General features: G+C 41.9%; 1 protein-coding gene across 6 annotated transcripts in view; it reads left to right on the plus strand.

The window, feature by feature from the left end:
* ulk4 (unc-51 like kinase 4) overlaps window positions 1-27,997 on the plus strand; it is a 755,583-nt gene that overhangs the window by 289,690 nt on the left and 437,896 nt on the right. For all 6 annotated transcript variants that reach the window (XM_063070087.1, XM_063070088.1, XM_063070093.1 and 3 more), the window contains exons 22-23: window positions 11,444-11,571; window positions 17,874-17,998. In XM_063070087.1, coding sequence (XP_062926157.1) covers window positions 11,444-11,571; window positions 17,874-17,998 — 253 coding nt within the window. The remainder of the gene's footprint in view (window positions 1-11,443; window positions 11,572-17,873; window positions 17,999-27,997) is intronic.

Below are 27,997 nucleotides of genomic sequence, written 5' to 3' on the forward strand. Positions count from 1 at the left end.
AATTATTCACTGATTCTTGAGACTTTGGCGAAAACATGTCCCACTAAGGAAAGTGCTAATTCCGTTGAAAATGAATAACATTTTCTTATTTAAAATAATCAGGGTTGATCATCTGAGGGTCTTTTGCACAAATGCAACATTTTTTCATATGTTTGTTTTTAATTTTATAAATTATGTGATTATATAATAGCCCAGTACCCACATAATCAGTTGTCCTCAGACAAGAGATTATCATTTCAATTTGATAAAAAGTGTGGAAAAAAAATCATTTAAAATGTATAATATATATGCCAGATGAAAGAGTAGAGTGAAAAGCCTCTTTAAAACTAAAAACAGTGTATTTTCAACAATATTTACTCTTATTTTGGGGTTATTCAAAATGCATCCCAAGTTTTTGTCAGCACCATCAGATATTTATAAAAAAGCAATAAAATCAGGCAACCACATGGTCAACTATATTCCTGAGGACCCCCTTTCCACCCTCCACATCTGCTAAATCCAACAAGGTTAAACAAGCTCCTGTAAGTTTGCTATTTTTTCAATAATTTTTACGTATTTATTGATGTTGCTACTGTCACAACCATGACATGTCAACACTGTCTCTTCTGTATAGAAAGAATTATTTTAAATTATGACATAAATTTATGCATTTTAAGTAGAGGCCAGAGGCAGGTAGCAACAGAGGGAAAACAAGATTGCTCCTGTATACAACTCATGCATGTCATGTAAAAAAGTGTGTTTTGTCACTACTGTCAGACGTCAACACCGTCGGGTTTTCTGTCTGTCGGTGGTGACACATGGTTTGACGGTGTGGACAAAAACATCCAATTCATCCTCAATGGAGGCTTGAATATAATTTATGATCACAATAAACAGTAATATGGCTCGTAATGTTTCATTAATCTCTTTATTTATAATATACATAATTTCCCCATTATTTCTTCCACACATAGGCCTACAATATTTCCTTACTAAAGGACTAAAACCGTAAATGAATTTAATTGCACCATTTCATAATCATTTTATAAAATTTCATCAAATTAAACATAATTAAATTCATAGTAATTTTGCACAATTTCATAGTAATTCCATTAAATTCTGATCTTCCTTTTATGTACTTTAGGAAGTTATGGCTAGGCAGCAGCTATCAGTGGAGGAGCGAAGGGGAAGAAACAGGGAATACCAAAAAAAGCAGAGAGAGAAAATATATAGCGAGCCAGAGTTAAAGGAGGAATGCCTGAGAAAGGAAATGCAAAGATGGAAGAAGAGAGTAGAGGATGGGAAGATAAAAACTATCAGTGATTTGAATGAAAAGGAAAAGAGAGTAAGAGAAAGGCGTGGAAACATAGACAGCAAGAGTCAAGAGAGCGAAAGGGCCCAGAACGCCCAGAAACTCCCCCAGATAGTCCATTAAATCAGACTATTCAGGAGCCAGATAGCAGTAGGCAGTCTATAGCAGGGGAAAGGGAAAGAAAGAAGACAAGAGCAAGATACTTGAGGGAGATGAAAGCTTTGAAAAATAAATTTCAAGAGATAATAAAAGATAGGAACAAACTGAAAAAGCGTTGGCGACGAGAGCAAACTAGAAATACGACAGATATATCTGCTGGTGTCATTAATTGTGGAGATTGGCTTGTAGTCATTTATGACCAAAATTGGTGGTTAGCAAAGGCTGTCACTGCGGATGCTAATCATCAAATGGAGTTTTCCACCCTCATGGGCCAACACGTGCTTCCATCCAAAACCAGATGGAAAGAATATGTGCTTCGTACCCGTTGAAGATATTCTGGTCAGACTGGTGGAGCCATCGTCACCGAGTCATGCAAGCAGGACGAGGGAACTCTACCACTTATCTGCTGAAGTCATGGACCTTATAGAGGAGGACCTTATTAATCGTCTACTTCCTGATAAAGCTGACTGAACTTTTTTGAAGATTTTCAAGCCCAGAAATGGATAGAATTTTTTTCTTAGTTCCTGGTGTGTTTTCTGATGTTTATGCTTAAACATTGCAGTTGTACTGTAGTTTTTATTTTGCTGTTTACCGTTGTTGTTAGTATTTACAGAAGGATAAAATGTACATGACAAATTGTTATTTGTTGTACCAAATTGTTAAATAAAGTTGTTAAGCAAGGAAGCATCGACTTGAATGGTGGAAAGGTTGGAACTGTTTGTTGTAATTAGGCCACTGCCACCACCGTCAGGTCTCGGTCACGACCGTCAGATGGAACCTTCTTTATTTTAAATTAATATGCTTACAATCTGTTCCTCCAAAACAGTTGATTTATTAAAATAATTGTCTCTTTAAAATTAAAAATGTGTTTTTATGTCCAAAATTGTTATTTTGTATATTTAATGCTAATGATAAAAGTTGCATGATGTAAGTTTTTAAAGGAATACACGTGAAATAGTATAAAAAATGATCAAAAGTGAATATTCAACATTAACAGCATATATGTGTACCTATGGTGTAGGCACAATGATTTAAAAGCTCTAAATCTATATAAGACTAAATAAATAGGAATAATTAGCTTTTTATTCTGTCTGACTGTGTTGACAAAAACTAAGGAATGATGGGAAAAACACATTTTATGAAAAAATTACAAAATAAGGAGGTTTCACTGAAATATTGCTTGATTGCTGAGACCTTGTTCTATAAACATATAAGTTTAGATTTCTTAACATTTAAAATTTTTTCTTTTCAAAATTAAAACCTGTTTTATCCAAATTCTCAAGAATCAGTGTATTAATCTCAGTCCTAAGGTTCTTTCTAATCACCTTGTCTGTTCTCACTTTGGAGAAAGTAATATTCATTGCTCTGTTCCTAAGCAAGCTCATTCCACAAGGCCATGCCAGTCTCTATTCCCTTCCTCATGCTTGAAGAGTTGATAAGATCATTTGGCCAATCTTATCTTCCTTCATGTGTTCTTTGAGGAGGTGACGAGGCATATAGATGAGGGTAGTGCAGTGGATGTGATCTATATAGATTTTAGTAAGGCATTTGACAAGGTTCCACATGGTAGGCTTATTCAGAAAGTCAGAAGGCATGGGATCCAGGGAAGTTTGGCCAGGTGGATTCAGAATAGGCTTGCCTGCACAAGGCAGAGGGTGGTGGTGGAGGGAGTACATTCAGATTGGAGGATTGTGACTAGTGGGGTCCCACAAGGATCTGTTCTGGGACCTCTACTTTTCATGATTTTTATTAACGACCTGGATGTGGGGGTAGAAGGGTGGGTTGGCAAGTTTGCAGATGACACAAAGGTTGGTGGTGTTGTAGATAGTGTAGAGGATTGTCAAAGATTGCAGAGAGACATTGATAGGATGCAGGAGTGGGCTGAGAAGTTCAACCCAGAGAAGTGTGAGGTGGTACACTTTGGAAGGACAAACTCCAAGGCAGAGTACAAAGTAAATGGCAGGATATTTGGTAGTGTGGAGGAGCAGAGGGATCTGGAGGTACATGTCCACAGATCCCTGAAAGTTGCCTTACAGGTGGATAGGGTAGTTAAGAAAGCTTATGGGGTGTTAGCTTTCATAAGTGGAGGGATAGAGGTTAAGAGTCGCGATGTAATGATGCAGCTCTATCAAACTCTGGTTAGGCCACACTTGGAGTACTGTGTCCAGTTCTGGTCACCTCACTATAGGAAGGATGTGGAAGCATTGAAAAGGGTACAGAGGAGATTTACCAGGATGCTGCCTGGTTTAGAGAGTATGCATTATGATCAGAGATTAAGGGAGCTAGGGCTTTACTCTTTGGAGCGAAGGAGGATGAGAGGAGACATGATAGAGGTGTACAAGATAATAAGAGGAATAGATAGAGTGGATAGCCAGCGCCTCTTCCCCAGGGCACCACCGCTCAATACAAGAGGACATGGCTTTAAGGTAAGGGGTGGGAAGTTCAAGGGGCATATTAGAGGAAGGTTCTTTACTCAGAGAGTGGTTGGTGTGTGGAATGCACTGCCTGAGTCGGTGGTGGAGGCAGATACACCAGTGAAGTTTAAGAGACTACTAGAGAGGTATATGGAGGAATTTAAGGTGGTGGCTTATATGGGAGGCAGGGTTTGAGGGTCGGCACAACATTGTAGGCCGAAGGGCCTGTACTGTGCTATACTATTCTATGTTCTATATTCGGCATCAGTGTGATTTTTCACCGCCAAGGGTTTTACTCTGTTGCAGAAGGACCATAATGCCAACTCAAAAAGAGTGATTGCATGATGACTTTAATATATTGTGCAGCTTCCAAGCTACCATGCGCTTGGTTTTCGTTTTAAGATATTCCTACATGATTTTGTCTGCCACAAATGAAGAAGTTATTTTTATCAGAGCCACTTTCCTCACCAAACTACATATAGGAGAATCAATTTGTTATTATATCTAATCAAGCTTGAGGTATCAAGATGCATTTTAAATATGTAACAGGACCACATACGTGTCTACTGTATAAGCTGATTACCAAGAATTCGGGAAACTTTTATTCCCTCTTCAAATAGAACCATGGGATCTTTTGTATCCTGTCGAACTGACAGCCTTCAGGATAATGCCTCATCAAGAGGATAGAACTTTAGATAACATGTTGACTTTGATGTCCACTTGATACTGTGGGACATAGTCATTTATGAGTCCAGTGCTAGTTCATGATGTGCTGTGTACAATGAGGAGTGTCTCCTTCAAAACTTTCATCTCTAAGCAATGTATGCAAATTGTTCAGTATGTAACCATGTCCAGATCTGCACTTTTCAGCTGAAGCATTACTATATTGAAATGCAGGAGAGAATTAAAGCCGGAAGAAACCAAGTACAGTGGTAGAAAAGTCTTCAGTTGTAGTGGAGATCCTAGATCATTGCTTGGTGGGGATGGGGGGGGGGGGGCAGGATGGTCAAACCTCACCACTGTTGCAGTTATAAAAAGCTGCTTGACTATGGGAAGTTGCCAGAGCTGACATTCAGCAACGATTTTTCCTTGTTGTTTGCTGGAGGAATGCAAAGAATGCTATTTAGAGACAAGCAATCTGTGCAGCGACAGCACAATAGTGCAGTGATTGGGGAAAATACTTAAATAGTGAAAGAAGGGAATACTTAAAATAGAAATTATGAAGGGCAATAAATATGACTGGCAGACAAGATTAAAGAAAATGCCAAAGCAGTTTAAAAGGGCATGAGAGCACCCAGGGAAAGCGTGGGCTGTATTAGCATTCAAAATAGCAGCCTGTGTGTGGCAGCAGAGGGCATAGGTAACGTCTGAAATGAATTCTTCTCTGTGTGCATCAGTGGAATTCTGGCTTTCATTACCTGGGGCATTAGATGTAAGAGCAGGGACAACTTTATAAATCTTGGGTTAGATCACAACTGGAGTCTCATGTATAGTTCTGGTTAGTACAATGTATATTTCTCCAAGGCGTTACCTCAGTTGAGTTATGCTGAAGTGAATTGGCTCAGTTTGTCCTCCTTGGAATGGGTGAACCTGATGAGGGAGCTAACAGAGGTACGTAAAATTAGGAGGAGCATAGATATGGTAGCTAGTAGGAAGCTTTTCACCATTGCAGAGGCAATTAAAGCCAGTTTAGGGAAAGGGTAAAAGATACAGAGGGGCTGTGAGGGACAAGGTTTTCTCATCAAGAGTGGATGGTGGAGACAGGTCATCTCTCAAAATTTAAGAAGGATCTAGGCAGCACTTGAATGGACAAGGTGCAGAAGGCTGTAGATGAACTGGCATGGACATGGTGCACTGAATGTTTTCTGTGCTCTCTGCCTCTGAGTGAAGGCCTCACTCAACAGCTGAGCCACTCTGAAACAGATGCACTTGAGTTTGTATCAGAAACCTTGGTATCCATTCCCCCAAACAGAATGCTGAATCTTTTAAAATGCTGCTGTTTCAAATATAAGTCCCTATTTTTGCCCAGCATAATACATACTGGTGAAAACGGATCATATGGGGCTGTCATTTATGTTATCTTGAATGTTAAAAAGTGATTATTAAGAGTCACCCTATCTGTCGCTGTACTCACGGAGCAACATTATTTCCTACAGATTAACTCCTATGCTTCACCATGATAACAAGTAAATTATCTAAAATAGATGTTGCTGTTGTAGTGCATATTGTGGAGACGCACAATTTTAGCATCAGTGAAACTGACCTGAGAATTCTTAACTGCATCACTTAGCCAGAGAAAGTGGTTTTAAAAAACACACCATTGGTTCCCAAAATGTAAATAAAAAAGAGCTGGCCTGATACAGTAATTCAGTAAAGCTCTCTGTTATACACTAGGTTTAGAGAAAAGTTTCTCCCAAAACTGGGTCACAAGATGGAAAAAGTAAAAGTACTTAAAAAAAATTAATGAAATTACACCATAGGCTAGAAGGGAGGAAATAACTGAGAGTTCATCTGAAATAATGAAGTATGATATGAGTCAGCTGCACCTTTTTCCATTCCCTGTCACGCACTGTTGAACTTGAACATAGGGTTGCCAACTGTCCTGTATTTGCCGGGACATCCTGTAGATTGGGCTAAATTGGTTTGTCCCATACGGGACCGCCCTTCTCCCGGTAGAGCGTTCCTATGAAACCTTTTGTGCCGAAATGGCGTAAAACAAAGAAGCAATTACCATTAATTTATATGGGAAAAATTTTGAGCGTTCCCAGACCCAAAAAATAACCTACCAAATCATAGCAAGTAACACATAAAACCTAAAATAAATAACACTAACATATAGTAAAAGCAGGAATGATATGATAAATACACAGCCTATATAAAGTAGAAATAATGTATGTACAGTATAGTCGGGAAGATGAAGGCAAAACCGATTCGTGGGAAAAAACCGGCACGTACACGCATGCCCACATCACATGTGCACGGCACGCCTGTGCACACAAATACCCGCGCAAGGCTTCATGGTCATGGTAGTCTTTCCTGGGGTAGAGTGTCCCGGGATTTGACTGCTACTTTTGTGCCTTATTTGGGAGTGAGGAAGTTGGCAACCCTAACTGTAGAAGACATGTTGAGGTGAGTTTAACCCTACTTGAACACCCCCCCCCCCCGGTTGCCAGTCCGCAAAAATACTGTCAATATTAAACCGGTCTGCGGTGCTAAAAAGGTTGGGGACCCCTGCCCTGAGTAGTCCCCTTGGAGTAGTGCATGAACAGAAGTGGATTTGGAACAAAAATGCAGCACTTAGTGCATTTCGTGTTGTCACGTTTATTGTCGTTTAACTATATACTTGTATATAACATAACAGTATAATGTATATGGAAATGAGACAACATTTCTTCGAATCAGGTTGTAAAGCACAGTAACACACATAAAACACATAGCACCTGATAACTTATGAAGGTAAGGATAAAATCTACAGATGAATCACACATAAATAACAAACTAAAGTGCATTCATATTAAATATTGTAAGGTCTTGAACAGACTAACCAGTGACACCTCGAATACAATGATGCAAAGTGTTCAGAACCTCATGGCCTGGGGGAAGAAACCGTTCCTCATCCTGCATGTCCTTGTTTTTATGCATCATAGCCTCCTTCCTGATGGTAGGAAGTCAAAGAGGATGCTGGATGGATGGGTGGGATCCTTAATAATACTAAGGGCTCTGCATGCGCAGTGCTCCTGTTAAATGTCCCTGATGGATGGTAGGCCCTATGATGGTCCCAGCTGTTCTCACAGTCCTTTGTAGGGACCTCTGGTCTAATTCTCGATTACTCCCATACCAGATGGAGATGCAACTTGTCGGGATGCTCTCAGTGGTGCTCCTGTAAACACAGTTAAGATGGGAGGAGGAGCCTTGCTTGCCTCAGTCTTAGGAAATGGAGGCACTGCTGTGTCTTCTTGTTTAGGGAGGTGATATTATGGGATGAAGTGAGGTCATCCGTGATGTGAATTCCCGGGAACTCTCTATGGAAGAGCCATGTATTTACAGAGGGGGATGGTTTCTCTGCACCTTTCTGAAGTCCACAATGATTTCCTTTTCCTTCTCCTCATTCAGGCTTCGATTGTTCTTCTCACATCAATCCACCATACGCTCCACTTCCCCTCTATATCCGTCTCGTCATCGTTTTTGATAAGGCCAACTATTATTGTGCAAACCGCAGACTTGATGACACAGTTTGAGTTGGATCCTGAAACACAGTCGTGCGTCAGCAGAGTGAACAACAGTAGGCTGAGCACACAGTCTTGGAGAGCGCCAGTGCTCAGTGTAATGGTACCAGAGACGTTGCTGCCCACACAGACTGACTGACTGTAGACTTACTGTTGGAAGTCCGGTATCCAATTACAGAGGGAGGTGTTGAGGCACAGCGAGGACAGTTTCCCCACCAGTTTCTGGGGTATGATGGTGCTGAATACCGAACTGAAGTCTATTAACAGCAGTCTGGCATATGAGACCCCGTTTTCCAGATGGGACAGGACAGAGTGGAGGGCAGAGGCTATTGCATTGTCAGTGGAACGATTTGAGCAATAAGAAAACTGGAAATGGTGTAATTAGCCAGGAGAAAGGTTTTAATGTGCTCCATAACAAGCTTCAAAGCATTTCATAATGGTTGATGTTAATGCCACTGACGATGGTCATTTAGGCAGGTTACTGTCGCCTTCTTTGGCACTTGAAAACCGAGGGGACAGTGGATTGTTCCAGAATATCTCTTCCAGGGGGTAGGTGTACTTTTCTTACCAGCACTTTATTCTGCACATCTAACCAGGCATAGAAGGCATTCAGCCTCTTAGAGAGTGAAGCATTCTGGTCACTGACGCACAGGGTAGATTTGTAGTCTGTAATCCTCTGAATTCCCTGCCACATGTGCCTCATGTCTCTGGTATTGCAGAAGTGGCTGTAAATTCTCTGAGAATGCTCCCATTTCGCCTTCCTGATGGTGCAAGTATTTGGTGTTTTAACATCGCCATTGTTTCTTATTGACCTGCTCAGCATTGAGTACAACACAGTCTTTGCAATTATTTCCTCAAGAGGATGGAGATCTCAGTTTTTAACATATTCAAGAGTGAGATCAAGGCATAGATAAGGTGATTGGTCATAGTCTTTTTCCCGGTATAGGGGAGCGTAAAACTGTAGGGCATAGGTTTAAGGTGAAAAGGGAAAGATTTAAAGGGGACCTATGCAGAGCATAGTGATATATGGAACAAACTGCTGGAAAAAGTGGTAGAGGTGGGTACTATTAGATTTAAAAGATATTTGGACAGGTTTATGAATAGGAAAGATTTAGAGAGATATGGGCAAATGCAGGCAAATAGGATTAGCTCAAGTAGGCAACTTGATTGGCATGGACAAGTTGTGCCTGTTTCCATGGTATATAAATTGCTATAGATCTGTCCCTTTTTGCAAATAGGAAAAATGTGTAGGTAGTCCATCTCTTATAAGCACTTCCGCTGATTATATTTATGAAGGCACTTGTTTTCTTCAAAGAATGCTTGAAGCTGCATGGTTAAGCACAGCTCCAATGCCTTCTTCAAGTTTGCTGACGACACCACTGATGTAGACCAAATCAAAGGTGGTGACAAATCATCATATAGGAGGGAGATTGAAAATCTGGCTGAGTGGTGCCATAACAACAACTCAATGTCAGCAAGAGCAGGGAGCTGATTATTGACTTCAGAAGGAGGAAACCAGAGGTTCATGAGCCAGTCCTCATCGGAGGGTCAGAGGTGGAGAGAGTTAGAGACTTTAATTCTTCGGTGTTATTATTTTGGAGGGGCTGGCCTGGCCCCAGTACGGAAGTGCAATTATAAAGAAAGCACAGCGATGCGTCTACTTCCGTATGGGTTTGTGACGACTCGGCATGATATCTAAATCTTTGACAAACTTCTGTAGTTGTGTGGTGGAGAGTATATTGACTGGCTGTATCACAGCCTGGTATGGAAACACCAATGAGTTGAACAGAAAATCCTACAAAAAGAGGTACGCATCTATAGAAAGTGGTGTTGCAGAAAAGCAGCATCCGTCATCAGGGAACCCACCCGCCAGCTCGTGCTCGTACTCACTGCTGCCATCAGGAAGAAGGAACAGGAGTCTCAGGACTCTCACCACCAGGTTCAGGAACAGTTATTGTCCCTCAGCCATTAGGCTCCTGAACCAAAGGGGATAACTTCAGTTAAGTTCACTTGCCCCATCATTGAAATGTTTACATAACCTATGGAATCACTTTCAAGGACTCTTCATCTCATGTTCTTGATATCAAAGGTACATTTAATGTCAGAGAAATGTATACAATATACATCCTGAAATACTTTTTCTTCGCAAACAGTGCCCCAAAGAATGAATGACAGTTAAATGTTAGAACCCCAAAGATCCCTCCCCCTCCCCAACCAGCAAAAAAAAGCATCAGTGCCCCCCCGAGCACTCAAGCGTGCAGCAAAGCATCAGCAAAGACACAGACTTGCAGTACCCCAAAGCCTACTCGTTCACCCAGTAATTCGACATACCACAGGCTCTCTCTCCCTAATGAGGGAAAAAGAGGTGTCTCTGTGCGAGAGAAGAGACATAAGAACTCGCTGATTTACAATGTTAGAAGTCTGTTGCATTGCTTCTTCCGAGCTCTGTGCCCAAAGAACTCGGGGCTCTGGGCACAGAGCCAGCAGCCAGCTTGCTGCTTTCGATCTTCTGTCTCCCACCACATGCAGGTTTCCTACAGTGACGCTGACCTCGAGTCCGCCCGTCTCCAGAACCTTGAAATCCCAGAACCCCTGAAGGTGTGCTACTCTTCTAGGCCATATCCTTGGCATATCGAATAGCAGCCAGTCATGAGACCCCCAAGAGCGGGTCCCATTCCCACAAAGAACTGAATTCAGCATGTAACTCCAGGACAGGGTTTTCAAAAGAACCCTGAAAGGGAAAATTAGAGATGTTAAAGATGGGACTGGAGCTGTTTCCAAAGATGCAAACAAAGGAGTTGTCGTTAGGCGCTATTGTTCTCCTAAGGTCCTCCTCCAATATTTATTGCTTATTGAGTTATTTATTATTATTATTTCTTTCTTTATGTATTTGCACCATTGGTTGTCTTTTGCACACTGGTTAAACGCCCAGGTTGGTGCGGTCTTTCATTGAGTTTATTGAAAACAAATCGGTGAGTTGTATATGGCAGTGGTCCCCAACCACCGGGCCGCAAGGAAACGATATGATTTGGCGATATGAAACGATATGAGTCAGCTGCACCTTTCCTCATTCCCTGTCATGCACTGTTGAACTTGAACACCACCCCCCACCCCCCTGTCAGCCGGTCCGCAAGAATATTGTCAATATTAAACCAGTCCGCGATGCGCAATAGGTTGGGGACCCCTGGATATGGTGACATGTATGTACTTCAATCATTTATTTTGAAATTTGAACTTTGAATATACTGTCAAAGGTTCATATTTTCATTTGTATAAGCATTATTGTTGTTAAAGAACTGTACACATTGAGACTGATCCAACTTTATCTCACTAGAATTGTTCCTTTTCTGCAGGATTTTGTCACAAAAGTTGTCCGCTTATTGGAAAGTCCTTTAACAGTAATCCGTGCAAAAGCTTTTCTTGTCTTACTAGAAGTTTTGCGGAATAACAAGGAAATGCTTTTGTTTTGTTGCCAATCCAGGTAAGGGGAGCAGCGATACAAATGAAAATTGGAATTAAAATCTAAACTGTTTTAAATACTTACCAGGTCCAGCAATATCTGTGCTGAGAACAGTTAGAGCTTTAGTCTAATGACCTTTCAACAGTACCTTGCTGAATATTTCCAGCATGATTAGTAATATGAAATAACAACAGGAAATACTGAAAATACTCAGACAGCATCAATAGAGAGAGAAATAGGATTAACAATTCAGGTCCATAGTTCATCAAAACTCTGATGGGTGTTAATTAATCTGAAACATTAACCCAATTTCTCTTTCTACAGATGGTGCCTGAGTGTCTTTAGCATTTTTCTGTTTTTATTTTAGAGTTTCAGCACCCAAAGTTTATTTTTGTTGAGCATTTCTACGTATATTGCTTTAGTATAAATAACCACTGGTTTGATTCAACTGCTAATTATGATGTGGAAGATATTTTTCCACAAAATTGTGATTATGTCTATATTTTGAATGTACTCTGAGTATCTGTTTAGCTGCAGTTGGATTAATTATATCATTTTTATGTACATAAAATATTATTCATGATTCTTTCAAATTTTATGCAAGAAATGTGTTTATTGTGAAATCAAGATGGGGTTTCAATGCCTGAATTCCAGTCAACCTGAAGGAAATAATTTATAAATTTGTTTCATTAGAGTAATTGCACATTAATGATGGAGAGCATTAACAGGATAACATGGGGTTTTCAATCTTCCATTGCTTGCTTTGTAAATGTGGAACTTCCATATATAACCAAGAATAAAAATAGAAAAATACCAAGTTTGTGGGGTGGGGTTAGCAATTGAATAGCACTAGAGTGTAGGAAAATGAGGAGCATGCTATTTTCTTGGAGCCAGGGAAACACTCCTGTTCATTCTGCCATTATCTGTTTTTGAAATAAAAACACTCAGGATCGTGATATCTAGAAGCTTCTTTTGTATTCAGGGTTGGATTTAACACATGCCTTCAGTGATTTGAACTCTGGAAAATGAAATGAAATGTATTGCTATTTGCCCTCACTTCCCTTTTAAAGTGCTCCCTGAACTCAAAATAGCCAATTGTAGTAATCTCATTTAATATACAGTATATATATCTGGAATTCACATGCAACTGCCTGAGATTACTGAGAATATTGGGCAAATTCAAATCAAGTGTTTTTAAATCATAAACAAGAGAAAATCTGCAAACGCTGGAAATTGGAGCAACACACACAAAATGTTGGAGGAACACAGCAGGCCAGGCAGCATCTATGGAAAAGAGTACCATCGACATTTCAGGCCGAACCCCATTGACAGGACTGGCCTGCTGAGTTCCTCCAGCACTTTTGTGTTGAGTGTTTTCATGTATACATTTATTTATATGTATACATTTGGGCAGTGTAGATGTAGGCTGATCAACAGCACCATCCTCCCAAGATTTGCTGTTCCATTTGGTGGCATCCATTTGATTTATTTTTGCTGTAATTTTTACATTAGTACTCTTTAACCTTAACAATGGTTTACATTGCCATTCGATATTTAAAAAAAGGGAAGGAGATGACAGGTCATTTGGAAGTTATTTGAAGACTTATACGTTGAATAATAGTGTGAATAATAGAGTGTGATGTACATTTTTTCCAGTAGCATTCTCCCCCCACTCCTCTCAGTCCCCATGGCTGAGAGTAAACATTTATCATTATTAAATAGATTAAACAATTTTATTGTAGGAAATAAAGCTGCCAATTTGAGATAGCATGAATATTCTTAGAGCTTAGAAATAATTTCCTGTTCTTTTGAGAAGGTTTGAAAGGTGTTTCTGTACTCGTTTGAGAGAATAAGCAATATCTTAGTTGAACTTCTCATTTGAGAAGAAGCGTCGCAGACAATATAGTTGCCCTCAGCACTGCCCTGGAGTGTTAGCCAAGACTATCTCTGAAGTGGGAATTGAATTGCTTGACTAAGCTGCCAATTGGACGATGACCAATGTTGATAAATAACAATATCCTTGAATAGAAACGCAATGATAGTAGCTTTGAAATTGAATTTTTACTCAGTTTTGTTGTGTAGTACAGTTGCCCTTGGGCCCAGTTAGTGGTCACCATAGAAAATTGCAAAATAGGGATTTTAAAATTTATCATTGTGGTTACTCCCTTGAAGAAGCATTAAAACTTGACTTGCCCTTTGACATTTGATAGCTGTTGTCACATTTGTGCTGCTCACTGTGGGACTGTTCATTACAATCACTGGGACCCAGTTACTGGTGTGGGGGGGCGGGGGGGAAGAAGTAATGGCTCAAGGTGTAGATATCATTTCCTTAAAAAAATAGTGGGCGAAGTACACCCAACCTAACAGGTGGCTGGAAGCCAGCATAGGCAGCTGCAGCATTGAGTCTCCAGATCAAAGCCTATGGGACCTGAAGATATTAGCACAGAGTTCATTGCTCTGGGCTGTTAGTTCTTAAATGTTTAATTTATTGAACTGGGAGATTTACAAAATATAAAAGCATTGCCCCAGGGAGACAGTTCAAATTAACAGAATTCTCTACTTTCAGAATGATATATGATCAAACTTCATATTAATTATTCTTTGTAGGGTTGTGAAAGTTGTATAGCTCTTCAGCATGGGAAAAGACCCTTTGACCCACCAAATCCATGCCAGTCATCAAGCACCCATTTACACTGGTTCTATACTAATTTCATTTTTTAAACTTCTCATTCATATCAGTTTTCCCCAGGTTCCCCTGCTCACCCATTTGCAAATTCCAATTAACCTGCCGGCCTACATGTGTTTGGGATGTGGGTGGAAACTGGAGTATCTGCAGGAAACCCATGCAGTCACAGAGAGAATGTGCAGACTACATACAAGTAGTACTAAAGTTCAGGATAGAACCTGCATTTTCATCCTGTTCTTAGTGGTTAATGGACAATATTAAGTAAAAGAAAAGCAATCACAAAGGGTACAATTCCATGCGAACACTATTTTCAGTATTTTCTTGGTAAATCTCCACTTATACTGAAATTTTCTCACATTATTCTGATTGCATATCTTTACTAAATAGAGTGAAATAATAGAGCAGAGAAACAGACCCTTTGCTCCAACTGGTCCGTGCTGACCAAGATGCCACATTCAAGCTTGCCCTTTTACCAGTGTTTGGCCCATACTTTATAAATCTTTCCAATCCATGCACCTATCCAAGTGTGTTTTAAAAGTTGTTATTGTACCTACTTCAACCTCTTCCTTGGCAACTCATTCTACATAGGTACCATCCTCTATGTAAAATGAAAGAAGTACCCCTCAAGTTCCTATTAAATATTTTCCCTCTCACCTTAAACTTACTTCTTGTTCTCGATTTCCCAAGCTTGGGCAAAAGGCTACCTATCTATGCCCATTATGGTTTTATGCATCTTTATCAGATCAAATGATTATTCATTAACTGCAATTGCAAAATGCAGGCGCTGCATTGACACTGACATATATCAAAAGAACATTATGAATAATGGTTAGCTCAAGTGCCACACTAATCTGCTAGAGCTTTTCTCTTACATTTTCTTTTTAAGTAATAATTGAAAATGAAGCAGATAACCTGTACATGTGTACGCTCAGTGACCACCTTATTCATTACTCGTGTACCCTTTGTCTGCACTCTCTCATACCTCCAGCCTGATACTTCTTCACAGGCAAGCCTTTTGGATGCCCAGTATTATATTATTTGACTACAGAGAATGAATGAAAACTTTTTTAAAATCTGCAGATGCTGGAAATCTAAAATAAAGACAGAAGATATAGTAAGAACTAAAATTAAATAGTTTTTCAGAAGAATGAAATCTGACCTTTTAGTTGTGTAACATCCTACAGTGCAGTTTACTCTTTCATCATAAATTGGCATCAAAAATACCTCCTGGTTTGCAAAAATATTGTATATATAATTACTACACGATTGTCTTTCTCTGCATTATGCCATAGGTCAGGACAAAACACACAAATTTTAAAAAACATGATTATTTCCAAATGTGAATATTCTCATTTTTTAAAATTGGAATTGGTTATTTATTGTCATATGTACCAAGGTACAGTGAAAAGCTTGTCTTGCATACTGTTAATGTAGATCAAATCATCACACAGTACATTGAGGTAGAACAAGGTAAAACAATAACAATGCAGAATAAAGTGTAAATGCTACCGAGAAACATGCAGTGCAGATAAATGATACAGCGCAAGATCATAACGAGGTAAGTTGTGATGCCAAAAATCCACCTTATCATACAAGAAGTCTGTTCAAGAGTCTGGTAACAGTGGGATAGAAATTGGCCTTGGGCTGGGTGGTACATGCTTTCAAGCTTTTGTATCTTCTGCTCGATGGGAGAGGGGAGCAGAGATAATTCCTGAGGTGGATATGGTTTTTGCTTTTGCTTTACTGAGGCAGTGGGAAGGGTAGACAGAGTCCATAGAGGGGAGCCTGGTTCTTGTGATGGCTGAGCTTTGTCCACAACTGTCTGTGGTTTCTTGCAGTCACATGCAGAGCAGTTGCCATACCCAGCTGCTGAGCACATTAATACTCACCACCTCCAGCAGATGGACAGTTGAGAGCATTCTGACAGCAGCATCACACAGTGCAGTATGAAAATGCACTGTGGCAGATCTGAGGGTTAAACTTGCCCAACACATCATGGCACATGGTCAATCTTCCACTCAGCCTGCTCAATGCTTTATGGGAGCAAAGATACCCCGCAGCCCAGTCATTCCGACATTTCATGGCAGACTTAAGGAGTGTTTTTGATCTTACAGTCCGGGGTCAGGAGACTGTCCTGCGCCAAGGCAGAGGAACCCAGCACCCAGCCCACGGAGGAGCTCATGCAAGTGAGGCGCATGTGCCAGTCTCAGGAGGAATGAGAGCGGTGCTGGAGAACAGGTTCCTGCCTCTACTGTGGTGATCCAGGACACTTGCGGGCGGCATGTTCCAAGCGTCCGGTAAAAGAGAATACCCGTCAGCAGGGAGGGGAATCCTGATGGGTCGGTTTCCTCTTCAGTCAGCTTCCCCCAATTCTGTAATGCTCGCAGCTTCCTTGTCGTGGGGGTCTCAGACCATGAACTTCAGGCGTTTATTGACTCTGGTGCAGCTGGGAATCTCATGGACATCTCTCTCGCTAACTCAGGAATTAAGAGAAAAGATTAACGTCAAGGTGCTGGACGGTCGACCTCTGGAACCAGCCACATCCACCTTTCTACGCAACCTTAGGTCCTGGAGCTCCCAAGTGGTTTGGGCAGAGGTCGCCCACAATAACCTCCAGTCGTCCTTCACCGGTATGTCTCCCTTTGAATGCCAGAAGGGATTCCAGTCCCCACTCTTCCCTGATCAGGAGATCGACGTAGGAGTTCCTGCTGCTGAACAGCTGATCCAGCGCTACAAGCGCACCTGGAGACGAGCCAGGGCTTCTCTGCTGCGCGCCCAGAAACAGCATTCCCGGCAGGCTGATCGGCTCCGTCAACGGGTAAGGTCATTCAAGCCAGGAAAGGAGGTCTGGTTGGCATCAAGGAATCTTCCCCTGAAAGTTGAGAACGGGGGTTTTAATTTGCCTTTCTAGCAATCCTACGAGCAGTTCTCTCGGAAAGTTTTCTTGGTCTTCCAGACCCCAACTTGACCTCCACCGTTCCTGTTAACTACCATTTCTTAATTACATTACGAACTGAGGAAACGGCTACCTGAAAACACTTTGCTATCTTCTGATATCCTCCTCCTGCTTTGTGGGCATCATTTATTTTAATTTTCAGAGTGCTAGGCAGCTGCTTAGAGGAGCCCATGGCTGCTGATTGTTGGGACAAGGTTTGAGGAGTCAGGCTATTTATAAAACTTTGAAATTTGCATCACCTGGCCTTTCCTAACAATGACTGTGAACAAGCCAGAGCCCTAACAAGCTAATTAACGTCTGAGACCTTGGTAAAAGTTATCTGAGAGCTCAAATCTCTTGGGGTGCCCAAATTTTTGCATTGTGCTCCTTTCCTTTTTTTTCACTCTAAAATTGTACAAAACAAAATGAATACACTAATCTTGCTTAAAATGTTGAAAAGAATGTTTCATCTTTAACTTTATGACTTTTGAAGATCAGTTCATTTTCTACTCACTTAACTATTCACAGTAACAGAAATTTTGACCAGGGTGCCCAAACTTTTGCATGCCACTGTAAATGTATATTATCAGATTATATGCCATTGCACTCTGACATGTAAACCAAAATTATTAGTATGGCTTTGGTGACTTAAGGGTGTTAAAGAGTTATTGATATTAATCAATTCTGCTTTGGTAATTGCAGGTTAGTTATGTATATTGAAAGAGACAGCAGAAAAGGAAAGGAACAGCAAATCAACAATGAATACTTGTCCAGATGTCTGGATCTGCTAATCTGTCACATTGTTCATGAACTGCCAGGAATTATAGGTAAGATTATAAAATAAGATGTGAAAAGTAGGACAGCAGTTTTTTTTTTACCTTATTTACAATTTGTGATTGTGTTGGATTCCTCTAGTGACAAGTATCAATTTACTTGCAATCTGTTATCCTTGTTGGCAATTTGCTTATCATCTGAAACTCTGTATCTTATGGGTTATGCAAGTTTTTTTTGTGACATAAGCAAATGAATATCTAAATTTGACTGTGGTTCATATGACACTATCATTCTGTGAAGTGTTTGATTGATCATAATATTGCTTTTTGCATTTAAGTACCAGAGCTTGATGTGCCTGCTATGAAAAGTTCTCATCCTAAGGCAAGAAAAGTGTATATTATTTTTGAATGCTTTTGTGCAACTGCTCGGTACAGTACATCATAAACAAAGCTAGGAATTTCCTTTGAAAATTAACTACCATCACAAGTAAACCAAAGGTTAGAAATGTTTTTCCAATTTTATTGGGCTGGGTGCATTCTGTAAACTATGATAGACATATTAGCTAACTAAAAGGGAGCAGTAGAAATTGCCAATCGGAAGTTGTTTTTAAATAATAACAAACTAAGTGTGAGGCCAGTGGAGTTCCAAAAACCATTGTTGTACGTCCTTGATGGGCTCTCTAATGCTCACTATCACTATCTTCTCTAGTATCTTTCTTATGACCCTTACCCTGTCCACAACTGAACAGTTGTTCTGTTGATAATGCAGCAACCTGTAATTTGAAGTCTATTTTGCCAGCAGGATGACAAGCAGGAATAAGCAAGTCAGTGTCATGCATATAAGGTGCAGAGTTGTTGAGTTTTGTATCTGCACATTCTGATTGATGCCAGTAACCAGTTTTGCAATTTAGTGTGATCTGGTGTCAATGCTTAACACTGCTATGAAATTCTTGTGCAAGTTGTAACACCTAGAGTAATACACAGGTACCCTCAGTACATTGTGAACATCAATAACAACATTTCTAATATTCTAACAGTAATTCTATTAGTTTTAAAATAGGTATGGAAAAAAGATAGGACTGGTCCCCACAAAAGATAAAAAGTTAATAGAACTAGTCTAAAAGCTAGTTGGGGAAAGGCTAATTTTGATGCCATTAGAAAGGAACCTGTAAATGTTCTTTGGGAGAAGCTGCAAGTCAAGGAACATCTGGCAAGTGGCAGGTTTCTAGAAGTTCAGGATTTAGAATGAGGACCGTGCTGCCAGGACTCAGGAACTCTGGTGGACGAGTGGTACCAGGGTTCTGGTCAGGAGACAGCATGTGTAAGGCATAGGCAGGGAGCAAGCAAATTCATTGAAGAGTGTAAGGAATGAAGAAATACACTTAAGAAGCAAATCAGGAAGGTAAAAAGGGGATATTTAGCTTATAAAATAAAGGAGAATCATTTATCGCAAAGAATTATTTATGTATTTTTAGAGCAAATACTCCCTTTAAGGATCATCTCTGTGTGGATCTAAGTGAAACAGGCAGGATTTTAAGTAAATACTTCTTGTAGAAAGACGTGGAAGCTAGGGAATTCAATGTTGGCAACAGTGGAAGAAGACATGTCAAGGCACTGAGTAGAACGGTTGGGATATTTCAGATGTTAGTGAGACTACACTTGGAATACTGTGAACAATTTTGACCACCATACTATATTAAATGTAATTATGCTAAAGAGGGTGTAGAAAAGATTTACAAGAATGTTCCCAGGACTTGAGAGCTTGATCTGTAAGGACGGACTGGTTAGGCTGGAATTGTTTTCCCTGAAGAAAGGAGGTTGAGGGCTGACCGTATGGAGGTTTTTAAGATCATAAGGGATACAGAAAAGGTGGATGGAAACAGAATTTTTATCTATGGCTGACTGCAGAGGTTCGTGCACTGTTTAGAGATCAGGACGCTGACTTTAGATTGAAGGATAAGGTTACTCGTCAGGAGCAGAGCACTTCGAAGAAGTTACTCGCAGGTCAGCAAAGCTAGTATGGAAGGAGAACTTTGCAGGCGTTCGGACATTCCAGAGGTCCAATCAGCGAGGGGAGCAGAGCACTGCGAATTAAACAGAAGTACAGAAGGGGCAAGCAGGGCGGCCATTGTCGGGAGTAGGCCAGTGGTGAGAGTACGAGCGTCAGGCTTTGACTTCAGGCCTCGACGAGAAGAGGAATGAATAATTTGACATTGAGTAAAGCCCCCTCTCTCCCTGAGGAACAGGTACGCTGTCTGGCCACAGCCGAGGTGAGCCATGTAAAGCTAGGGGTGGGCAGGCAACATACCTGGTCAGCTACAGAGGTCTTAATGGACATCTTTAATATCTGTCTGTAACAGTCCACTGTCCCTGCAAGCTTCAAGGCAGCCGCCATCATTCCGGTGCCCTAGACAGTGATAGTAACTGACCGAAATGATTACTGCCCTGTAGCACTGACTTCAACAATCTTAAAGTGCTTTGAGAGGCCGGTAATGGAGCGTATAAAATCTAACCAACCTTCCAGCTACATTTGACCCTCTCCAGTTCACCTACCACTCATTCTATTGCCTCGGCTCTCACTCCATTTTATCACACCTGGAAAAAGATGCCTCATATGCCAGAATGTTGTCATCAACTTCAGCTTGGCATTTGGAGGCTCTATGACTGGATTTTGGACTTCTTGATAGAAAGTCCTCAGTCAGTCTGAGTTGGAAACAATATTTCGAGCTCCATTGCTGAGCACTGGTGCTCCCCAGGGCTTTGTGTTCAGCTTGCTGCTATTCACGCTGACAACTCACGACTGCACTACAGATTCAATGCAAACTGCATCGTCACATTGCCTGATGATACATCAGCAATAAAGATGAGTCAGCATACAGAGAAGCTTATCAAATGGTGTGAGAACAACAACCTGAGTCTCGACGTGGACAAGACAAAAGAGATGATTGTGGTCTTCAGGAAGACATAGGTCAACTACTCTATTGCTCATCAAAGGTTCTGCCATGGAGAAAGTGAAGACCACAAAGTCCCTTGATGTGCACGTAACGAATGATCTAACCTGGATCCACAACGTCTTATCATTAGACAAGAAGGCAGAGCAGCCTGTACACTTTCTGAGGAGATTTACGTGTGCAAGGCTCTCCACCCCCATTCTAACATCTTTCTACAGAAGCACCATCCAGAATGTCCTGTCTGACTGTATTATTGTGTGGTAGGGAAGTAACTAGGCAATGGACCACAAGACCCTACAGAGGATAGTAAAACATTGCTCACTGGGGATCACTGAGGTCTCCCTCCCCCCTTTTTAGATTCTGAGGACATGCAGTCCTCTTTTATTATCATTTAGTAATGCATGCATTAAGAAATGATACAATATTCCTCCGGTGTGATATCACAGAAACACAGGACAGACCAAGACTGAAAAACTAACAAAAACCACATAATTATAACATATAGTTACAACAGTGCAAGAATACCATAACTTGATGAAGAACAGGGCATGGGCACAGTAAAAGTTCAAAGTCTCTCGAAAGTCTCACATCTCACGCAGACAGGAGAAGGAAGAAAACTCTCCTTGCCATGCCTGACCACAGTCCGACTCTGAGTCGTCTGAAAACTTCGAGCCTCTGACCAGCCCTCCAACACCGAGTACTGAGCACCATCTCTGCCGAGCGCTTCGCCCCCAGCCCCGGCCACCAGCAGCAGGCAAAGCCGGGGATTTTGGGGTCTTCCCTCCGGAGATTCTCGATCGCACAGTAGCAGCGGCAGCGAACCGGGCATTTCAGAAGTTTCTCCAGATGTTCCTCTGTGCTTCTCACATCTGTCTCCATCAAATCAGAATTGTGCACGGCATCCTACTTACAAATACGATATCATTTCACCGGAGAGCTGTGCGCGCTGCGTCGCGCCACCATCTTCTCCCCCTTATTTGTGACATTTACAGGGAGAATTGTATATGAAGGACTGAGGATCCCTACCATCTATCCCAAAATCTCTTTGACCCACTGCCATCAGGAAGGAGATAAAGGAGCACCAGGACTACCAGACTGAGTAACAGCTTCCTCCCACAGTCTGTGAGACAAATGAATATCCTGGCACCACTGAGGTCTCATCACTAGGTCAGTGACCTGCTCACTGTTTACCTGTGATGCATGCTACATCCATTTTCAATTATATTTTATTAACTTATTTGTGGTAATATTTTGTTTTATTTGCTATGTGTTATATAGTGGTATGCAAAAGTTTGGGCACCCCTGGTCAGAATTTCTGTTACTGTGAATAATTAAGTGAGTAGAAGATGAAACGATCTCCAAAAATCATAAAGTTAAAGATGAAACATTCTTTTCAACATTTTAAACAAGATTAGTGTGTTATTTTTGTTTTGTACAATTTTAGAGTGAAAAAAAGGAAAGAGCACCATGCAAAAGTTTGGGCACCCCAAGAGATTTGAGCTCTCAGATAACTTTTACCAAGGTCTCAGACCTTAATTAGCTTTGACTCCTCAAACCTTGTCCCAACAATCAGCAGCCATGGGCTCCTCTAAGCAGCCGCCTAGCACTCTGAAAATTTAAATAAATGATATCCACAAAGCAGGAGAAGGCTATAAGAAGATAGCAAAGCGTTTTCAGGTAGCCGTTTCCTCAGTTTGTAATGTAATTAAGAAATGGCAGTTAACAGGAACGGTGGAGGTCAAGTTGAGGTCTGGAAGACCAAGAAAACTTTCTGAGAGAACTGCTCGTAGGATTGCTAGAAAGGCAAATCAAAACCCCTGTTTGACTGCAAAACACCTTCAGGAAGATTTAGCAGACTCTGGAGTGGTGGTGCACTGTTCTACTGTGCAGCGACACCTGCACAGATATGACCTTCATGGAAGAGTCATCAGAAGAAAACCTTTCCTGCATCCTCACCACAAAATTCAGTGTCAGAAGTTTGCAAAGGAACATCTAAACAAGCCTGATGCATTTTGGAAGTAAGTCCTGTGGACTGATGAAGTTAAAATAGAACTTTTTGGCCACAATGAGCAAAGGTATGTTTGGAGAAAAAAGGGTGCAGAATTTAATGAAAAGAACCCCTCTCCAACTGCTAAGCACGGGGGTGGATCGATCGTGCTTTGGGCTTGTGTTGCAGCCAGTGGCATGGGGAACATTTGACTGGTAGAGGGAAGAATGAATTCAATTAAATACCAGCAAATTCTGGAAGCAAACATCATACTGTCTGTAAAAAAGCCGAAGATGAAAAGAGGATGGCTTCTACAACAGGATAATGATCCTAAACACACCTCAAATTCCACAATGGACTATCTCTTGGCCTTGGATGACCCAGACTACAGTAATAATCATATCAGACTGCTGTTTATTGATTACAATTCAGTGTTCAACACCATCAGCTTCGCAGTGCTAATTGATTAGCTTCAAAACCTGGGCTTCTGTACTTTCCTCTTCAACTGGATCCTTGACCTCCTGATCAGGAAATCAGAGCCAGTGTGGGTCATAAGTAGCATCTCCTCATCACTGTCAGTCAACACTGATGCACCTCAGGAGTGCGTGCTTCGCCCACTGCTCTTTTCTCTCTACACCTATAACTGTGTGGCTAGACATAGTGCAACTGCCATCCATCAGTTTAACAAAGACACAACGGTGACGAACAGATGTATAGGAGTGAGATAGATTCACTGGTTGACTGGTGTCACAACAATCTTGCACTCAATGTCAGTGAAACTAAGAAACTGATTGCGGACTTCAGGAAGGGGAAGTTGAGGGAACACATACCAGTCCTTATTGACAGGCAAGGAGTGGAACGGGTGAGCAGTTTCAAGTTCCTGGGTGTCAACATCTCTGAAGATCTATTCTGGGCCCAATTATTAATACAGATCAACAATTAAAAGCCTAAGCCCCTTAGAACAGAGCACCACAGCGGCCACATAAACTGGCTATTTGGGCAGTGGAAGAATAGACAACTTCATCTATGTTAAGACATTGAGGAGATGGGGAATCATCAGTTGTGCTAATTCGTTTTGTTGTGCTTCTGACTCCAAGCATTTTCAGATTTTGGTATTTCATGGATGACATGCAACACATATAGCCCCAGTCAGCTTTTACTAACTAGGATGGTTTGTAAGTTCAACTAGCAGTAATACTCCATTATTGGAATAGATTAACAGCTAATGCTCTAGCAACGTCTGATAAGTCTGAAGTCCCCTCCTTGAATTTCTTTCAACTTATCTGATCCTATCAGCTATCCCATGATGTTCATCCTTACAAAGGCAGCTGAATGATGAGAACATATCTCCATTGGACTTAATATTTCAGCCTTTGTCAGTATAACCCTTAGGTTGTGTCAGCTGCTTAAGTCTAGGGAAGACAAACTCTCATCCTGCCAAACGTATGAGATTGAGGTCCAAGCTTACCTGAGACACCCTGTTTGGGTGGATTCTGCGTGATTTGTTACCCTGTTACAAATCAGTACCACAAAATAGCAGACAATACATCATATACAATTAAATGATTTAGCTTTATAATTCTTAGTTTGACTAAAGGGTTAGTAAAGAAAAAGCAAAAAGAAAAGGGCCTATTTTAATGGAACAGTCTAATGTGCACAAGTTGGAGCTTACAGTCTCTCCCCCCCCCCGGCCGATCCTCCATCGACTTCCCCAGGTTTCGTTGACTCCCGGCCCCATTTCAAGTCCACTCCTGTGATCTCTCCTCTCCTGTGTCTTCTGTCTTCATCTCCCACCAAACAAAAGACCCAGCTCACCTCGGTGTCAGGCACACAACACGAAAGCACGCTCCCTTCATTGGACAGCTCACATTCCAAAGCACCCATTATCTCTCACCATAACCCAAACACTGCTGCTACAGAAAGGCCATTACATTAGCAATGAAACATTTCCCAGGGTGTTACATCAGCATCTCAGGTTCCTTTTCTTGGCCATCATATTCAGCATCAATTCTCTTCAGCACAGAGTAGGAAAGAAGGCTTATGTCCTGATGGCCTTCATCAGTCAGAGTATTGAGTGTCGAAATTTGGATGTTACATTTCAGTTGTATAAGACGTTTATGAGGCCACATTTGGAGTATTGGGTTCAAATTTGATCACCCCACTATAGGAAGGATGTTTCTCAAACTGGAAAGAGCATGAGAAGATTTGGGCACCACAGTTTTGTAGTGGTTAGCATGATGCTGTTGCAGCTCAGGGCATTTCAGAATTCAGTTCCAGTGCTGTTCTGTAAGGAGTCTCTGTACATCTTTCCCCATGGAATGCGAGGGTTTTTCCTGGGTGCTATGGTTTGCTCCCTCAATCCAAAGATGTAAAGCTGCCTTTCTCAACCTTTTTGTTCTGGAGGAACCCTTGAACTAATTTTCAGATCTCAGGAAGCCCCTGCATAAAAATTATTATATCTACAGCTGATGGTACATTGCCTGATCAGTAAGTTGCAAATATAATAACTCAAAAATAATTGTCAATGCTCTTTTGAGTAGAGAATGAATTTTTAGCCAACCTTTCTTGGAAAAAAACACGGACAAGAAAATCTGCAGATGTTGGAAATCTAAGCAAATCACACAAAGTGCTGAGGGAATTCAGCAGGCCAGGCAGCATCTATGGAAAAAAGCACAGTTGACGTATCAGGCCGAAACCCTTTGCGATGACTGGAGAATAAAGCCTGAGGAGTAGATTTGAAAGGTGGGGCGAGGGGAGGGAGAAACACCAGGTGACAGGTGAAACTTGGGGGGGGGAGAGATGAAACAAAGAGCTAGAAAGTTGATTAGTGTAAGAGGCAGAAGGCCATGGAAGAAAGAAAAAAGGGGGAGGGAACACCAGAGGGAGGCGATGGGTGGACAAGGAGATAACATGAGAGAGGGACAAGGGGATGAAAAATGGTGAAGGGGGGGTGGAGGGATTACTGGAAGCTTGAGAAATCGATGTTCATGCCATCAAGTTGGAGGCTACCCAAACAGAATATAAGGTGCTGTTCCTTCAACCTAAGTGTGGCATTACCATGACAGTAGAGGAGGCCATGGATGGACATGTTGGAATGAGGATGGGATGTGGAATTAAACTGTGTAGCCACTGGGAGATCCCGCTTGTTCTGGCGGACATACCATAGGTGCTCGGCTAAGTGGTCCCCCAATCTACGTCGGGTCTCACCGATATACAGGAGGCCACACCGGGAGCACCAAACACTGTATATGACCCCAACAGACTCACAGGTGAAGTGTCGCCTCACCTGGAAGGACTGTTTGGAGCCCTGAGTGTCGGGAGGGAGGAGGTGTAGGGGCAGGAGTAGTACTTGTTTTGCTTGCAAGGATAAGTGCCAGGAGGGAGATCAGTGGGAAAGGATGAATGGACAAGGGAGTCAAATAGGGAGCGATCCTTGTGGAAAGCAGAAAATGGTGGGGGGGGGTGGAGGGAAAGATGTGTTTGGTGGTGGGATCCAATTGGAGGTGGTGGAAGTTTTGGAGAATTTTGTGCTGGACACAGAGGCTGGTGGGGTGGTAGGTGAGGACAAGAGGAACCCTATCCCTGGTAGGCTGGTGGGAGGATGGGGTATGAGCAGACATGCGTGAAATGGAAGAGATGCGGTTGAGGGCAGAGTTGATGGTAGAGGAGGGGGAGCCCCTTTCTTTGTAAAAAGGGTACATCTCCTTGATTCTAGAATGAAAAACCTCATCCTGAGAGCAGATGCGGTGGAGATGGATGAATTGAGAGAAGGGGATGGCGTTTTTACAAATAGCAGGGTGGGACGACATATAGTCCATGTAGCTGTGAGAGTCCGTTGGTTTATAACAGACATCAGTGGATAAGCTGTCTCTGGAGATAGAGACAGTGAGATCGAGAAAGGTAAGGGGAGTGTCGGAAATGGGTCAGGTGAAGTTGAGGGCAGGGTGAAAGTTGGAGGCAAAGTGAATGAAATCAATGAGTTCGGCACAGATGCAGGAAGCAGCACTAATGTAGTCATCGATGTAGGAAAAGTGCGGGACGGTCATCAGTGTAGGCTGGTAAAATAGACTGTTCCACGTAGCTGACAAACAGGCAGGCATATCTGGAACCCATGCAAGTGCCCATGGCTACTCCTTTTGATTGAAGGAAGTGGGAGGAGCCAAAGGAGAAATTATTTAGAGTGAGGACAAGTTCTGCTAGGCAGAGGAGAGTGGTGGTAGAGGGGAACTGGTTGGGTCTGGTGTCCAGAAAGAAACGGAGAGCTTTGAGGCCTTCCTGGTGAGGGATGGAGGTGTATAGGGACTGGACATCCATAGTGAAAATAAGATGATGGGGTCCAGGAACCTAAAATCCTTGAAAAGATCAAGAGTGTGTGAAGTGTCACAGATGTAGTTCGGAAGGGACTAAATCGGAGGGACAAAACAGAGTCGAGGTATGAAGATATGAGTTCAGTAGGGCAGGAACAGGCTGAAGCAATGGGTGCATCTGGACTTGGGTTTGTGAATTTTGGGTAGGAGGTAGAAACGGGTGGTGCAGGGTTCGGGAACTATGAGGTTGGTGGCAGTGAATGGGAGATCCCCAGAGTCAAAAAGGTTGCTGATGGTGTGGGAGAGGATGGCCTGGTGTTCCTTAGTGGGGTCCTGTTCGTGGGTTAAGAAAGAGGAGGTGTCTGAGAGTTGGCGCTGGGCCTCAGCAAGGTAGAGGTCAGTACGTCAGACTACTACAGCATCTCCCTTATCTGCGGATTTGATGGTGAGGTTAGGATTAGTATGGAGGGAGTGGAGAGCCGAGCATTCGGAAGGAGTGAGGTTGGAATAGGAGAGAGGAGTGTTGAAATCTAGACAGTTAATGTCCCATTGGCAGTTGGCATGCATGCAGAAAACCAGGGCGGGGTGTCCAGCAATAGGTGAAGGGTTGAAGAGGGGAGAAGGGGTGAGAAGTCCTGGCCAAAGAATTAGGCTTGGAGGTGGAAGAAGAGCTCTGCGTCATGGTGGGCACAGAACTCACTGAGCTGTGGGTGCAAGGGAACAAAAGTGAGACCCTTACTGAGGACAGAACATTCTGCCTCAGAGAGGGGAAGGTCAGAGGGAATAGTGAAGACCTGGCATGGATGAG

This window comes from Mobula hypostoma, chromosome 17 (genome assembly GCF_963921235.1).
Source record: "Mobula hypostoma chromosome 17, sMobHyp1.1, whole genome shotgun sequence".
Classification (NCBI taxonomy): domain Eukaryota; kingdom Metazoa; phylum Chordata; class Chondrichthyes; order Myliobatiformes; family Myliobatidae; genus Mobula; species Mobula hypostoma.